The sequence below is a fragment of the Euprymna scolopes genome, chromosome 3, assembly GCF_053919585.1.
Source record: "Euprymna scolopes isolate OS-2025 chromosome 3, ASM5391958v1, whole genome shotgun sequence".
Classification (NCBI taxonomy): Eukaryota; Metazoa; Mollusca; class Cephalopoda; order Sepiida; family Sepiolidae; genus Euprymna; species Euprymna scolopes.
This window is the reverse complement of record NC_136484.1, coordinates 126,500,006-126,518,067: the sequence shown is the minus strand read 5'-3', so window position 1 is coordinate 126,518,067 and position 18,062 is coordinate 126,500,006. Positions and strand designations below refer to the sequence as shown.

At 32.3% G+C, this 18,062-nt stretch overlaps 1 protein-coding gene across 16 annotated transcripts in view; it reads right to left on the bottom strand.

The window, feature by feature from the left end:
- Nucleotides 1-18,062, bottom strand: part of LOC145258715 (nucleoprotein TPR-like) — a 198,587-nt gene that overhangs the window by 64,685 nt on the left and 115,840 nt on the right. For 8 of the 16 annotated variants that reach the window (XM_080116631.1, XM_080116632.1, XM_080116640.1 and 5 more), the window contains 3 exons: nt 15,748-15,852; nt 1,301-1,556; nt 5-47 (listed from right to left, as the gene is read on the bottom strand). In XM_080116631.1, the coding sequence (XP_079972757.1) occupies nt 5-47; nt 1,301-1,556; nt 15,748-15,852 (404 nt within the window). The remainder of the gene's footprint in view (nt 1-4; nt 48-1,300; nt 1,557-15,747; nt 15,853-18,062) is intronic. The other 8 variants (XM_080116635.1, XM_080116637.1, XM_080116644.1 and 5 more) reach the window with 1 other exon arrangement.

Genomic DNA, 18,062 nt, shown 5'->3' with positions numbered 1-18,062 from the left:
TCACTTGTCCAGTTTTTGATCGCTTCACTTGATTATCTTCTTCAGATCTAAAACAAACATTACATTTGAAATGAAGATTTTAATGTAGATGTAAAAAGTAGAAGTAAAAAAAAAGCACTATAAAAGTTTACCATGCAACAGACAATTTGAATTATCTTTAAAAAGTCAAAATTCTAATTAAAAAATAAATATATAGATATATCTATATATTTATAAAAGTGAACATGTCTGTGTGTACATTTCCCTACGCAATAACTCAATTTTAAGTCTACAGACTCCAAATTTGATATACAGGGTACTGAGATTTAGGAAAATCTCTGTAATCTGTTTTCAGCCCGAAATTTGGCTGTTAAGGGGTCAAAATTCATCGATTTGACCTTTGAGAACTCTACCAAACTCCTCCGCCAATTTTGGGTCTAAACACTTGAAATTTTAGATATAGGTTCCTTGGACATGGATCTTACTTAATAACTTGATTTGAGCCCAAAACAATAAATGTTAAGGGGGTCATAATAGGGGTCAAAGTTAAAAAAATTTGACTGCTTCAGTCTACCAAATTACTCAAACAATTTCTGGTCTAAACATTTGAAATTTTACATAAAGGGTATTCAGAGATAGAGCAAGCTTTTTAATCGGTTTGGTTCGAAAATTTGAGCTACAAATATATAAATCTATTTATGTATGTTTGCATGTCTGCCTAAAACTTTCGACAGAGGCAACGGACTTTCACAAGATCAGTATCGTTTTGGAGCTCGACCCTTCAAACAACAAATACCGAAAAATTGGCTAAAAACATTAATTTCTTGACTCTCAAATGGGTACTTTTCTACAGGGAGAGGTCGCTTTTTTCGACGATATTTTCGAAAGTCTAGCCTTAATTTAAACCTATGTCACTTCCGGTTTGGCAGTGGTCGTAATAGCAAAACCGTCATGCTTTTTCCTCATTCTTTTCCTCCTTTGCGGTACGGGTTCGAGCCTGCCTTCCTACTACGATTTTTTTTTTTTTGCTCAACATACACCTCCAAACACCCGGGCAACGCCAGGCTGAAATGCTAGCATATATATATATATATATATATATATATATATACTTAATTTTTTTTGACAAAGAACTTTTCCATAATAATCATTTTATGATAAAAAAAATTAAATATTTTACAATACCATGAATCGTCAAAAATAATTTTTTTTTAAATCACTAAATGTTACACCTAGTAGCGATCAACTTGCAGTTATATTTCTGATGATGAAATTTTATTTGTAAAGAAGAGGACAAAACTAAAGTAAAAAAGGGACGTACACATCAGCATCATCTCTGGCTCTTTTGTTTCCAGATTGAGAAGTTGATGGCTGTGGTTGCTGCGATTGTCCAGTGGGGGATGATGTTGATGGCTGAGGTTCAGACATATCCGATTCATCTGCAGTTGTGGTGGATGTTATTGCACCAGACGAAGTAGAAACTTGTGCTGATGTTGCAGATGAAGCGGCACTGGTAATCACAGAAGCCAATTCCATCTGCATCGGAGAAAACGTAGTGGTTGCTGGAACAGATGGCTCTAAAAGAAAAAAAAAAAAAAAAAAAACAGAAAATTTTTTATTTATTGTCAACAAGCAAATACGAAAAATGATGCATATATATAAAAATGATCTTGTAAAACAAACAAAAAAATGTTAAATATGAGATGCCTGTTCCCATCTTGAATGTTATTTTCACAATATTTTGGCCAATGTAATCAACCTTCTTTAGCTGTGTCTTGTCAAACTGGAATCGTTAGGGAATTTCAAACAAACCACTTTATTTAATCCACAGGAGTAGATTACTCTCAGTCCATATTATTTGAAATAATACAAATAACCAATCCTCATCTCCAAAATCCATAAATGTACTCTCAGTCCATCAGCCATAACTGGATAGAAATCTCAAATATTTCTTCCATTATATTACTAGTAATGCTTATACTGAGGATTAAACTTTCAACCTCCAGAGAACTATTACCTAAAACTGATTGTTACTTAGTACTTTATCCATTGTGACAGATCCATGTAAACAATAGTCATCTCGTAATATAAATCAATTGTACAACTAAAAATGGCTAAAATAATAAAAGGACCTCAATTACAAAAAAGAAAAAATAGATTGGCATCTTTAGGTTTTAACTAGATAGCTAGAAAAAAAAGGATAAGAAGTGGTTTATTAGAGAAATTTAGAATATTGGGATTTCTAAATATGAAACATTTTCATAGGTGGGAACCTTGCACTCAAAGATCTAATTAAATCTACCATACAATTAGAATTTTTTTTTTTTTACTAGTAATAGTTTTTTGGATAAATTGCCTATCAGGATGAAAATAGCACTGGAGGTGTGTTGTGAGAGTTCATTCCCTATGGATTCCAAAATGATTGAGCCAATTTTTTTTTTTTTAATTTCATACCCATGTACTTTATGTGTCTAGTTTTGTAATGTTTCTGATAAGTATCGAAAATTAATCGAAAAAAGTCTGATGAAAGAAGGGGGCTGTCAGATTTTGATATAAGTGGACACCCTTATACAGCCTAATATCACAAGTGTATTTAAGAAGTTTTATCACTGCACAAGCAGAAAGGCTCAGTGTATAAAATCAACAGTAGGTTCTTTGATAAGACAGGAATGTGTTCAAAATTAATGTTTCTGTTTAGAACACAAATGAATCAGGATACTAAACTTTTGCATTTTAAACCAATTCACACCATTATATAAAAATAATTTTATAAAATCAATTCTAGATTATCTAGTTAGACTACAATGTATTGTGGTCGAAGTCAATATGAAGAGGCATGTGAAGCTTCCTCCCAGTGGGTCCGTGATTAGAGCAGGTAATCAACTGATTTGATTGAAAAATTATCAATTTTAACTATTTCGATGACAATGAAAGCATTGGAAGTGTGAAACATTTGTTGATTCTCATTCAATTCTGGGCAATGTCAGGTCCTCCTACTAGTGTATGTGTGCACATATATATATATATATATATATATATATGAAAAAGAAAAAAAAATGAACCAATGTTATCTATAAGTTTAATTGTCTTTTGGGAGAGTAACTCCAATAATAATCTTGAAACAGACAGTTACACAACCACTACCCAAAATAATACATTCTGAAACAAATTTTTAAGCTAAAAATACTCAAACCTATCTGCATAAAAATCCAACAACCTCATCTTCTAATCTATAAAATAAAGTCAGTTTGATTCAATTTTCATCCATGTTTCTTTCTATAAAAATCAATTTCATTCTGAATAGTCCATTCTTTTCGTGGATTGTGGCACCATGTTCTTAAGATATTAAGTCTTTTTTTTTTTTTTTTTTTCTAAAATATTTAACTTTAGATAAATGTTATCTCAATTTATTATTTTTTTTATTTAGATGTAATTTAAGCTTTATATTTATTTAATTAGCAATACCAGTAATGAAAAACTTGAGATTTGAAACAAGAAAAAAAATCTACATCGCCTTCGTAAAACAAATTATTTCTTTGACACTAACAAAGCAGCGGTTACTTTTTTACTATATATTTTTAGAGAGGGGAAACTGAACAATAGCAGCAATGACGTAAATACTTTTTTAATCGAGACATTTATCTGTAATGCTCTATAACAGTAAGGAAATAATCCGATTAACTCGAGAGCAATTAGTAATGCGAAAAAATTTAGGGGATTTACAAAAAATGTTTCGTTATAATAGCAAAATTCGAAAATTTAAATATTGAATTTCAAGTGAAACCAATGGAATCTACTGAATTGTCATGTTGCAGTAATGAACATATCCAAAAGTCACAAAAAACAATAAGGTAGAAAATTAATTATTAATGAAAATAGTTTCCAAAGACAATTAGTGAAAATTAAGTTTTGCTAAATTGGCAAAAGATTTTCAGGTTTCAGAAAATATTTACCTCCCTTTTTCTTAAAATTAGAGCTCTCCAGTTTCTTTCTATTTTTTTTTTTTTTTGCAAAACTTAATTTTTGCTAATTGTCTTCAAAACTATTTTCATTAACAATAAATTTTCTACCCTATCATTTTTCGGAATTTTTGGATATGTTTGTTACTGTAACATGACGATTTAGCAGATACCATTGGTTTACTTGAAATTTAATATTTCCATTTTCAAATTTCGCTATTATAAAAGGAAGAAGAACTAAAAAAATCTGTTCAACATGTTATAATTACAATAATGTTGCTTTTTTACTTCACTCTTACATTGGTGCTCACTAGCTTTATTAACAAAAAGTTTGATAAAAACCGTTTTGTTTTGTTAGAAATATAAAGCATATACATATATGTTAAAAACAAAGATTTTTACTTTCTACTGCTTGCTTTTATTTTAATATTTAGTCCTGCTCAATATTCTTTTATTAAATAGTCATAAAGGAAACTGGAGAAGTTTACACTGCCACTATATTTTCAATAAAACAAAGTCAGCTTGCTCTTCCTGCACAATACATTTTCTGGATTTCTTATCTTTTATATTCATGATAATCAGGAAGTTTAGGATTTAATCAATATCAATTAAGTTAAAAACTTGGGAGGGGAAGGGGATTACTTTAAGTTGTTTCTAACTGTTTTTAAGAATGACAAACAAATTTGGTTTTGAAAATTATGTTTGTTTTTTTTGTAAATCTTACTATTATTCAAAAGTAAAAGTTATCTACTCTGTAGTCTAATAAACTAGCAAACAAATACTGATCAAATTTAAATAAATGTCTAAAAACCAATAATTTTTTTTTTTTTTTAATGACTACCACTTGATAAATATTTTAATGGGTTTGACCATTTTTTATCATTTTACTTAATTTGCTCAGGCACGGACACTAGTCCTGGTTCTAATGCAAAAACAACCAAGTGAATCAGTTCCTTCAAAAGTGAATCATTAAATATTTTTTTTTAAACGAATACAATGTAATTAACACAGAACTATTGCTTCATCAAATCTTAAAAGTTAAGGTAATATACGGAGGGATCTTGTAGTGGTGGAGAGGAGAATTCTCAGTTGCTTCCACAATCAAAAAGAATATATCCATATTAATATTGTTAACCATTCTCACAACTACTTCCACCCACCCCCACGGCAATATTTGATTTTAACAAACTGAATGAGCCACAAATGTACGAAAGAAATAGAAAAAGTAATAAATATTTACAATTACACTCGCCTTCATAGTTTGTTTTTTTATAGAAATCAAAGGGTTTGAAGTGATTTTGAACTAATTTTACCTTTAATTCTTCATTGTTTTTAGGTTACAGCGTACCGTTTCTGTTTTGTTTTGTTTTTTTTTTTTATTACATTTTCATCCCAAACAAGGTATATTGCCACTTTGGTGTAGGGGGCTAATATCAGGGACATAAGCTACTGGGGTACTATGTAGGGAGTTGGTTGAGCAGTAAGATGTCGGTTTACGTTACACTTGAACTTCTGCATGTCAGTACAGTTGGGGAAGCAGGGAGCTGGAATAGAATTCCAAAGTCTAGCGGTTCTGGGGAAGAAACTACTGGAGTAGAAAGCTCTCCTATATCTAGAGATCTATCTCCACTGCGTAGGGGTGAGATTTAGCTGCTTGTCGGGTTTGTCGAGGGTATTTACATCGTGGGGCACAAGTGCTTGCAGTTCGTCAGAGCATTCATCATTAAAATACTTATAGAACAAGTAGAGGGATGCAACATTTCGTCGAGACAGAGGCTGCAGCTTAGATGCAGCTGTTTTCTGCTTAAATTTAAATTGATTGTCCGTGGTAGATTTTTAGCAAGAATGAGATTATCAAAAACAATCTTTTATTTTATGTAGGGGAACGGAATGCTACATCCCGACAAGACACCCTAAGTAAAATTACATTTTTTGGTAACATTATTCTTGAAAACAAGCCGCGCGTGCGTGGTCCCCCTCTGGTGCTGCATGTGAGATGACGCCACAATAAAAATAGTGAAGAAATGGTGAATGTGAGAAGTGTGAAGGGCCAATCTTGCCTTCACATTTTCACCAAGTTTACGAAAAAACTAACGGATGGGGCAAAAGTTATGAGGTAAAAAGTGTCATTTTTTTGCAATTTTGGGGCATTTGTGACCCCTTTTCAGCTCCTGGAAATGCTGAATCACAGTGAAAATGGACAAACGATGCAGTTTCACACCTTAAGACATGCATATTTGAATTCAGCACCATGGAAAACTACTATATAGACATACATATAAAGTTTTTGAGTAATATGAAAAAAGAGCTCCAAAAAGGCATGTTTTTTTAGCTCTATAAAAGTCCCAGAGGGATGCGAATCAGAATTTTGCCAGGGTCACCCATACTGAATTTATATTAAGAACAATGGCCTCCACATTTTGGCCAAGTTTCAGAAAAAGCTAATGGATGGATCAAACACTATGGGGCAAAAAGTGTCATTTTGGGCCATTTTGGGGCATTTTTGACCTCTTGAGCCCCTGAGGAATCCCAGTGTAAATGGATAAGGGGTGTTTTTAACCCTAAAAGTCCACCGGGACGCAAATCAGAATTTTGCCAGGGTCACCCATACTGGATTTATATTAAGAACAATGGCCTCCACATTTTGGCCAAGTTTCAGAAAAATCTAATGGATAGATCAAAAGTTACGGGGCAAAACGGGTCATTTTTTACCTCTTTTGAGCCCTTGGGAACGCAATGAGAATTTTCACAAAGAACTTTTTTTACTGTTCACATCTATTTAATGAAATACAATTTGTGACAAAATTTCAGAAAAGAACTAATGGATGGTTATCTGGCAATCGTTTGGAATAACGATAAATCGGGGGACCAATAAAATAAACAAATAAAACTCATGTACATTACATTTAAACAGCAAATTACACTCCAACCTAATAATTAAGATTAATTAATTTGACAGGTTTGATATTAATATTAACAGGGTTGTAGAGAGGAATCGGACATTTTAGCTGGAGTTGGAGTCTAATTTCTAAGAGTACTAGGAGTCGGAGTCGGAGTCAGAATTTTTTTTTATCCGACTGACTCCTTAAGTCCAATAATTTTTTTTTTACATGGTTTTCCTGTTTGGTTTTATCAGTTGCACAATTTAGCAGTTTTTGTCTGGTTTTGCTTTTATTTTTGGAGATATATCATATTTTATACTGTTCTGCAATGCTTCTATTTCATCAAGATATTTCGGTCCATCGGATCACTGCAAATCCTGTCTGGACAGGAGTTTTCATTTTGGTTGTGACGTCACATAGGATCAATGAAAATTCTGACCTTGAGTGAGATCACTGGATTACATAGGATAACAATCTGATTGTAATCCGAGAGTTATCCAGTTTCTAAATCAAATGGAATTTGGCAATTGAATTAATCCGGAATCGATCCAGAATTACTATCTTATCCGAAAAAAAAAAAAAAAAGGGGGCCTAAATCAATAAGAAGCCCCCATGCTACTATAGCCTTTATAGCTTTTTCCTGTGTTTCCTTTGATCCTATTTCCATAAAGGCAATATTATCTTTTAAAAAATTTCTTCTCTGTATAATGTCTTTACTCTCCTCTTCTGATGAGAAGCATTTGGCTTTGAAATGCCATGACCTAAAGAGGTTTCCCTATCCCTAAATATTGTATTCCATTTTGAAATGATAGCATAATAAAATTTCATTGTAAATTTTTTTATCTCTTTGTTATCTTAACTTATTCTATAAAGCTGGTTGAGTGTATATGCGAGTATATTTATCATACAAGTCAATGTTAAGCTTCAAAATAATGAACATGAAAAGTATTTATAAAATGCTTGCTGAATAGGTGTTGGAGGCTGGATTATGGATCTGCAGAATAGATTTCCACATAGAGGTCGGGAGTCAGAGTCAGAGATATCAAAGGAGTCGGAGTCGGCATCCTAGGAGTCGGACTTTTACCATCCGACTCCACAAGCCTGAATATTAGTTTAACATTGAGGTTATTTGGGTAAATATGGATATATTAATTATAAATAATAAATTTACTAATTAATAAATAGAACATTTCTGGCAGAATATACCTAAATTAATAGAATGTGTAAATATATATATGTGGGTTTAGCGACTTTATTTCTAAAATTTAAAATGGCGTAATGAGAAAACTATAAGATATTTGCAACTTCTCTTTCAATTTTCAGATTTTTTAATCCTATCCAAACGCATTTTATTTCCTTTGGTGGATTGATTGTTCCTATTTGTTCTCATGAGTTAAGTGCAAAATAGATTTGTTGATTGATATAGTAATTAAGCGATTGACTTTGTGCTACAAAACATACTGTCAAGAATTGTGTCAACTGAATTAAAGGAATAAATTGTAAGATGGTCAACATCATAAAATTTGGAATACAGACTTTTGTCATTTATTCATGATATGCTCTGTAATCACATTAAGATTCTTAAATAATGATTAGTATAAATAAAGAATATTTCCACAGAAATATATATATACATCTATATATATTAATACAATAGTGTGTGTTATTTTCTGTGTCATGCTTACATCAGGATCATTTAATTGTTATGTACTTCCATTTCTTGTAATAAATAATTTTACCAAGAATTTTTCATAAGTTTTGGTTTTGATTATAGCTGAAGGAACACTAAAGTTATATATATATATATATATATATATATATATATATAAGTTTGGGATTCGGTTTGATTCAAGCTGATGAACCCAAATCATATATATTTTTTTTTTAAATCACAACTTTATAATATATAAAAATCGATAGAACATTAACTCTATAATAATATATACAAAATCTGCAAGAATTAAAATATCATATTTAAGCGTACTTTTTACAACCGGGCTACGTCGGGCGGCCCTGCTAGCTTAGATAAATACTTTTGCAGTTTTAAAAGAGCTACAATAATATCAGAGCATCTCCATTTATACTGAACATCTACAGAATGCCAACATCATATGAAGGAGTCTATTGTGGAATTTCCACAGGTCCCGCTAGTATATAATAAAATTGATAAAAGATACAAATACTCTTTTAGGAAAAAAAAAATTATCAAGATAGAAACTCTACAGTTAAGTGGAGCAATTAATTAGTGAGAAATGAGAGTTTGAAGTTGAATAAAAAATTATTAACTCATCAGATCAATGAGGAAAAAAGAAAACCTCAGGTCATGGCATTTCAAAATCAAATGCTTTTCATCAAATCTAGAGAAAGCTGGCTTAACGACGAGAAATATTTGGCTTTAAAATGTCATAGTCTAAAGAGAGTCTTTTTTTTCTGCCTTCCTTATGGATCTGAAGAGTTAATAAAGGTTTTTTTTTTATTCAACATCAAATCTCTGACTTCTTATATATAAGTCCAGGAAAAATTTCTGTTTAAATAGAAGGTTGTCTCAAAGTAAGGTATAGTTCCTAGTATTTTAAGGTGATGAGAGTGTGACTTGAAAATAAGTTACCCTTGAAATTAGAGATACAGATATGGATTTTTTTTGGACTCAATTTCTAATTAATATACTAAAATTATCAGTTCTATGGATCCAAATTCTTGTATATATTGAGTATTAAATTGTTTTAACAACAATACGTACTTACAGAAAAATAAATTGTTTTGAACGATTCAAATAATTTCCAACATTATTGAATAATGTTTATCTATTCATTATATTTTATTATTATTATTTATGTTTTAATTCATGTTTTGCAACATGATTCAAGTCATAAATTTATGACCTCATGCCAAAGCGAAAATCTTATAGTAATGCTTTAAATTCTAGTCATAATCGAGTCCAAATATCTAACTTTCTCAAGATTGCAGTTTCAATTTCTGATCATGGGATACCCTTCAATTGTTAAGAATTTATCTACTATTAATGCAATATTTTGCTTTTGTAAAAATAACAAAATCTCTGACATTTTAAAATTAAACGAATTTCGCATTCTATTAGATTTTTTTTTTTACATTGTGACTGACAAAAAATTATAACTGAAAAACAAAATTTTATACAGTATTAGATTTTAATTTGGAGAAAATCTAGCTCCAAGAAGAGGCACTCTTGATTGGAATAAAATTTTCCTCAGTCTAAAAGAATTTCTCCTTTACTGACCTAGGATAAAAAAAGAGGAAGTGTTTGGTTTGGTTGTTTTTGTTTAATGGCATATTAACCTTTTTAAGGTTATTTAATGCCAAATCCAGTAGTTTAGAAAAATTCTCTATCTATATAAAAGCCAAGTACGTCCAAGGATGGAATACTGTTGCCATATCTGGGCAGGAGCTGCTAAAAACAGCCTATCCTGCCTTGACAGAGTACAAAATAGACTTTGTGGCTTAGTGGGGGATGCCCTTTTCTCTTCCCTGCAACCTCTCTCCCACAGAAGAGACGTTGCGAGCCTATCCTTGTTTTATCGTTATTTCCATGGCAGATGCTCGTCTGAACTCCAATCTCTGGTCCCCCCTCGCCAATCTTTCACGAAAAACACCCGTCTAGCTGAATCCACTGTGAAAAATTTCCCCCACTCCATATATGTGCCTAAATCAAAACGCGGATTCCATGAACAAAGCTTCTTTCTTAGAACTGCACGCCTGTGGAACTCTGTTCCGTCTGCCTGCTTCCCTCCGGACTACAACTTGGATGTCTTCAAGTCCAATGTTAACAAATTCCTAATGATCCGCCCCCTTAAGTAAACACTTCATCAAAGCTCCACACTAAGGTAATGTACTTGCAATAACCCTTATCCTTGAGTGGCTTCCGGGCCTTGATAAGTGGTGATCACTGTGTAAAAAAAAAAAAAAAAGGTCTTTATGTTTTCAAATATTTTTCATATGGCTTAGTTGGGTTGTTTTAAATTTTTGTAAAAAAACCTTGTTACTCTCAAAAAGGAAAAAGAGTATTTTTATCCAGGCGGTTGTTTTCGAAGATGTTCTTCATATTGTTGAATTTAAGATATTGTTTTCTAGCATTATCAATGGCTCTACATTCCACTAAAGCATGTTTGATGGTTCAAGTTTTTTGACAGAATGGGCATTGTGGTTGTTGCTCTTGTTTCAGTATGGAGGAGCGTGTGAGTTTTGTATGATCAATATGAATTCTGGATATGACAACTTGTTATTTTCTTGATATTCTAGTAGTTGGTTTATATTCTTCCAGAATGGATTTAATTTGGTATAATTTGTTATTTATGTTATTGTTCCATTGTTGTTGCCATTTTGCATGAAATTGTTGATTAATTTTGGGTTTAAAGTCAATACATGGAATGTTTATTGTTTCAGTTCAGGTTTAGTGTTGATTTAGTCGCTAAGTCGGCTCTTTTGCCTCCTTTTATTCCAATGTGACTTGGGATCCAGCATATAATTATTTCTTTGTGTTTAAATAATGATTCAATTCTGTTTAGTAGTTTAATGATTAGAGGGTTTTCGAGTTTTTGTTATTCAGTGATGTTATATCAGAAAGTGAATCTGAAAGTATTAGAAATTTCTAATGTTTATTTTTTTCTAAAATGTTAAGAGGTAGTTCGATAGCACACGTTTCAGCAGTAAAAATAGAGCTTTCTGTTGGAAGGGCCTTTTTTAGGGTTATTTCATTCAAAACGGCAGAACATGCCACTCACTACTGTGGTCTTTGGCGCTGCCGATGAAAATGTGTAAATGGTTAGGGTATTTCAGGAGAATATCACAGACTTCTCTTGGTAGGTATTAGGGTGGTTTTTGCTTTTGGGAGTTTATTCAATTTTAGTATTACTCTGGGTTCCAGTCAGTATGTGTTCCTTGATATTTTATACAGCTATTTCTGATTCCTGTAGAATTGTTTCCATTCTAAGACTCGTATTGAATGTAGCCTCGTATGCTGGATTACTTCAATGTGCTTTTAATTTAGTGCAGTGTAGGGCACCAAGTTTGTGACTCCTTATATTTGCAGGAATTTTATTACTCTCTGCATCAAGACTTTCAACTGGGGACATTCTAAAAGCCGCAAGTGCTAATCTCAGGCCTCCATGGCAGATTAGGTCTGAAGTCTTTAGGTAGGATTTTCTGGCTGATTGGTATAGAAAACTACCGTAGTCTAGTTTTTAGCTAATCAAAGTCTTATATAACTTCATTAGAGTTTCTGGATTAGCCCCTTCACTGTGTGTGCTATTACACGTAGTAGTTGCAGTCTTTTATTGCAACTATTTCTTAGGTTCTTCAGGTAGGGGATGAATGTCAGTTTTTTATCAAATATTAGTCCCAGAAATTTGCGTTCTTCTACAGTAGAGATATATGTTCTCGGGTCATAGTGAAATTTTCTCTTGTAACAGAAATGAATGCATTTGGTTTTTGATTTGGAAAATCTATATCCATTTTCTGTTGCCAATTTGTCTTATTTATTTAAGCATTGTTGGAGTTTGCGTTCAATGGTGTGTGTATATACTTTGATCTGCAATACACCAGGTCATCTACATATAAAGATCCCTCCACATTTCACCATGCTGTTCATTTTAACATTGAATAGTGTCACAGAAAATATGCTATCTTAAGGGACCCCCTCCTCCTGGTTTGTGGTGTCTGAGTAAGTGGATCCAATGCAGACCCTAAATTTTCAGTCGGATAAGAATCCTTTTATAAATTTTGGGAGTCTGCCTTTTAATCTAGTTTCTGTAAGTCTCATTATTCCATATGTCCATGTAGTATCGGAGGCTTAGTCGAAAAAGATTGCTGATAGGGTCTCATTCCTGATAAATGCTTCCCTTATAGCTGTTTTCAGTCGAACTAGGTGATCAGTTGTGCTTCTTTTATTACAGAATCTACATTATAGGTTGGAAATAAGGTTGTTGGATTCTAGATACCAAACAAGTCTGTCATTTACTATCCTTTCCATTATTTTGCACAAGCAGCTAGTTAGTGAGACTGGTCTGTAGTTCTGCAGGTTCAAATTGTCTTTTCCTGGTTTTAGGGATTGCTATTGTATTGTAGGTTTTTGGTTTGGATATAGATTGGGAGTGTTGGCAAGATTTTTTGATCTCCAGGCTTTTTGGTTTGTTTTTATTTGGGCTTCCTGATTTTCTGTCTTGGGTATCTTTCTTGGCTCTTGGTTTCGATTAGTTTGTTTTTGTCCTCAAACAGCACCATTTCTATTTTCTGTTATTTTAGTTTTTCTTAGGAAGTTTTGTTTTGGTTTATTAAAGATCCTTGGGTTTAATCGTATTAGGTAAGTTTGTTGTTTACTATTGTTTTATTTAGTTTGTAGTAGTTTCAGTTTCATCATTCTAGGATTGGAGATTTTCCTTTAGGTCCCATTTAGTTTACATAGTTATATTTTCCTTTAATGTTTCTACTAATGATCTTAAATCTTCCATCAATTCAATCAGATTGCTTCGTGTCATTTCTTGTCTTGAAATAGAGTTATTGTAATTTTAGCTATATTTGCATATGTTGGTGAGTCTGGTGTGCACTCAACTAACTTTCTCACTTCTGGGTATTATAGATTTTTGGTGCGTTTCATTGTAGTTATTTGTTTTTCCTTCTTCCAATCCTCATTCTTTTGAGTCACTTACATGTTTTTGTTTACAGTTTGTGCATTTCAATGGCATTTCGCAATTAATGTGTTCTCCCATTTCGCCAGTTTGGTGGTCTTTGTAATGGCAGTTGTGACATCACAAAGGGTTTGGTATATAAACTACTTTTTCTATTAGATATCAGATTTTTATTTCAGTAGAAGATTTGGAGGTATTGAAGTTTAGGATGTAGGTGTTTGTTGGAATCGGTACTCCTGCAGTATTTTTCCCACCGATTTCACGATCTTAGCCGAGCGTTGATCGACATCCGTCGGAAAACGCCGGAACATGGCGAGCGGTACGATACTCTATCAGCCAATCAGGGCGCTTCAAACGAACGCGCAGCAGACGAATAATTTTCATTGAAATTACACACATAGCGTTTCATTTCAGTTATTTTATTGTTCAAAGTAAAAATACACAGCCTTTCATTTCAGCTATTTAATTTAGCGATATCAAATCGCGGAAGGCTACCCGGTTGGGAAGGAGCTTCTTTCCACATCCTCTGAAAACCCTTTGCTCCCTACTTTGCCTCTACAGTCAGTAGAAAATCTTCCAGTCGGAACTAAAGATAAACAGTAATTGTTGTCCCCCCCCCCCTACAAACATTACTGCAGGAGTACCTTGGAATCATTTGGTTGTTTTTTGTTTTTTTTTAATTATTACTCTTTGGACGTCTATGACACCTTGTTCCTTTAAGTTACTTTTAATTTCATCTGGTGAGCAAATCATGCCTTTTGAGGAGTTCAAAGTGATGTGAGGATAAGCTTTTATTTTAAGGTTGTAGATATGGTTTTGGTTTAGAAGTGTAGTTGCCAAGAATTTATTGGGTACTTGTATAAGGAGTGTGTTGTTCCTTAGTTTTTTAATTGATGTGGTTTTCGTTATAGGTCTATTTTTATTTTCAATGAGGAATGGGGGATAATTTAGTGATTGGAGTGTTGTTTTCTACTGACTCAAAAACGATGAATCTTGAAAATATTTTATCGTTGATTTTGTTATCTGATTCTGAGTCTGAGACTGAGCTGGAATCAATATGGGGTCTTTTGTTTTTATAGGTTGATCTGGGTTAATTTTTTTTAATATTTCATCGTCCTTGCTCTCCACTCACCTCAGAGCCCATCAGTGGGAGATGTTAGGGAGGAAGCCCTTTCGCCCTATTATCCCAGGGATACAAGAAAGTATATTGACTCTAGTAGGAGGCTGTTAGCATTTTAGGTTGCTCTTTGTTTTCCTGACCCATTTTTGATGAAAACTTCAAGTTTTAACAGCTTTTCCATACTAGTAGATTGACCCTTCCCACCGCCTTATGATACTTACTTATGCTTTATCTCTTGTTCGTCTAAAAGTCAGGTGATTTTCGGAGGTGTCTGATGGTTTATGCTGTCTGAAGTAGGTTGGTTTTATGTAAGTAAGTATTAGGGCTTGATATGACCAGCCAACTGATCAAATTGGACCTCTCCGACTACCAGTCTAGCCCAGTTAAGGGCCAAAGTGGTGTGTCTGTTAGTGGGGGTGCTAAATCCTGATCTCCAAGTCCTTTAATCGCCAGGATCCAGCCCTAAGACATCACGAATCGCCACCGACAGCCAACAGGTGGCCCCATTTAGGGACTTTTACTCTCTGCAGGGGAGCAGTAGACGTATTCTAATGCTCCACCGACAGTAAAGAAGAAGAAAAAGAGGGGAAGGATAGAAAAAGGGGGAAAAGGAGGGAGGAGAGTAAATGTTTTAGTTTCTTGGTTTTGCAGAACATGATTGAGTTTTGCAAGGCGCATTTTAGTCAAGAAGTTGCTGTTTTCAGACAACCTGATCTGGTAACACCAGGAAGATGAAGTGCAGTATCAAAACAGATACTACAATCATCTAAGCAATGTCTTGATTTTGAAATTCTGTAATTTCAGGTTCAATCTGAACAGAAAAGTTTGGTCTAATATCAAATTAAAATAACATTGATTTCTGGCATGATATTAAGACTTGTTTAATAGTAATGAAATTACCAAAAGTTCAGTTTCATAAGAGTGTGATACACTTTTAACATTTAACCAAATAGAAAAAAAAAAGATCTAATAAATTCTTTAGGGAAGCAACTAAATTATATAAGAATGTCTGTACAACAATAGCATACAGCCATTCGTGACCTAATTAAAAAGAAATTGGCAAAGGCCAATTCTGTAATATTCCTTCTTTGGAATGATATCCAAAGAGAGAGAGAGAGGACAGAGTGTACATCTCATGAATTACCTACCTTGCATTTCAATCTGTGGAGTGACACGCTGGATCTGCTGTGTTGGCCGACCAGGCACTGCACTGCTAAGTTGGCTGATAACTGAAGGGGGACTGTCTGTCATACCTGAAGCACATAACAACAACAGCACAAAATTGTAACAGTCATTGTAAAGGAGGTGCTCACAAACAATTCTTAAGTTTTCACTCATCACAAGTAGGGATGTCGTTATTCTAGAGCAAGAACCTCAGGTTTATTCAAATAGAAAATCGAAGGACCTGCACTCTTCGCAATTATTACAGAATAAAGAATGTAGAAAAAACATAACAGTCAGAAATGTTAAAGAGACTGACTGGAATAACTATTTATTATAATGAAACACTTTAATGAGTGCAAAAGGACATTAAAGCAATCAAAAGTGTACCAATATGGTAAAAAAAAAAAAAAAGGTATGAAAATAAGGATCATATGACTGAAGTCATGAGGGAAGGAAAGTTTGAATTTTGTCAAGTTCCCATAATGGAGTCTTTGGGAAAAGTTGGCTCAATTTTTTTAGAATCACAACCAGTGTAAATAGAGCTTATATAATTAGAGTTATAAGTTTTTTTGTTGTTTTAAATTATTTTGAAGAATAAACCCCATTAGAGGGTCTTAAAATTAGCATTTGCTAGCACCGTAATAATATTATGAATAATGCAATAACTATAATGAAAATCTCATTAAAAGGAGAGATATAAAAAAAAAATGTTAATGTGTGCTTATTTGTATAAAGAAATACATGTGAAATATTTCAGTTTAAAATCAAATAGCAGAAAAATTTATGGATACACTTCTCAGTGAAAAATATTATTGTACAACAAAAATTACAGAAAATAAGTAGAATTTAAAAAAAAAAAAAAAAAATTTATTATTTGAACTCAAACTCCGATCAACAAGACCACTTGGCATCTTCATATTAGGAGAAAGATAACATTATAAGTCATGCTGGTGTATACAAATATTTTTCACTGATAACTATATCCATAACTTTCCTCATTATTTTATTTGGAACTGCCATATTTCACATGTATCTCAATATAATAAGCAGCAAAAGATAAAATCAGAAAAAAATAAAAATAATTCAAATTTCATGCCCCCCTCCACCCCCAGTGCATTTCTTTACAGATAATTTCAATCTTTCAAGTACACATTTGGATAAGTTTTCTAAGCCTAAAAAATTTGCATATAAAATTCCTTTTTTTTTTTTTTAAATGCATAAAAACCTGCCTAAAAATAACAATCATCTTTTATAATAGAGTAAACTCACTCAGATTGGTGACAAGAAAGTCTGCTACCAAAAAAAAAAAACTTTTAATCCAAAAGAAATACAACGGTAACATTCCTTCAAAGATCTTAAATTTGAAACAACTAAAAACAAATACTTAAAATCCCAAACCAGTTTTCCACCAATAATATTAGTTTATCAAAACTCTAAATATACTTTTTATAGTGAAGAGAAAAAAAAAAGAGTGAAGAGAAAAAAAAAAGAGTGAAGTGAAGAAAAAAAAGAGTGAAGTGAAGAAAAAAAAGAGTGAAGAAAAAAAAAGAGTGAAGAAAAAAAAAGAGTGAAGAAAAAAAAAGAGTGAAGAAAAAAAAAAGAGTGAAGAAAAAAAAAAACAGACTGGAGAGGAAAAAAAACAACTGAGGAAAAAAAACAACTGAAGAAAAACATGAAAAAAAACGAAAATGGAAAAAAAACGAAAGGAAAAACACAAAGAAATAAAAAAAAAACAAAGAAATCAAAAAAACAAAGAAATAAAAAAAACAAAGAAATAAAAAAAACAAAGAAATAAAAAAAACAAAGAAATGAAAAAAACAAAGAAATGAAAAAAACAAAGAAATGAAAAAACAAAATGAAAGAAAAACGAAGAAATGAAGAAAAATAAAATGAAAACGAAATAAATGAAGAAATAAAGAAAAAACGAAAAATGAAGAAAAAAGCAAAGAAATGAAATAAAAATGAAAAATAAAAAAATTAAAAGAAAATGAAGAAATGAAATGAAAAAAGATTAAATTATGAAGAAAAAATGATGAAGATTGATTGATTTGTTTTATGGCATATCAACCTATGTGGTCATTTTAATGACCGAGTGTTTTTTTTATATACATTAATAGTTATAAGTTTTATGTATGTATCTGGTGTTCAGTGTCTGTTCATATAGTTAGATAAGGTCTTTCATTTTTTTTTTTTAAATTTTGTTGCATAACCCTGTTATCTTCAGATATTTGAGAAGGGTAGTTAGGTCTACATGAGTGAATATGTCCTTTACAGTTTTTTCATTATATAGATTCAGTCG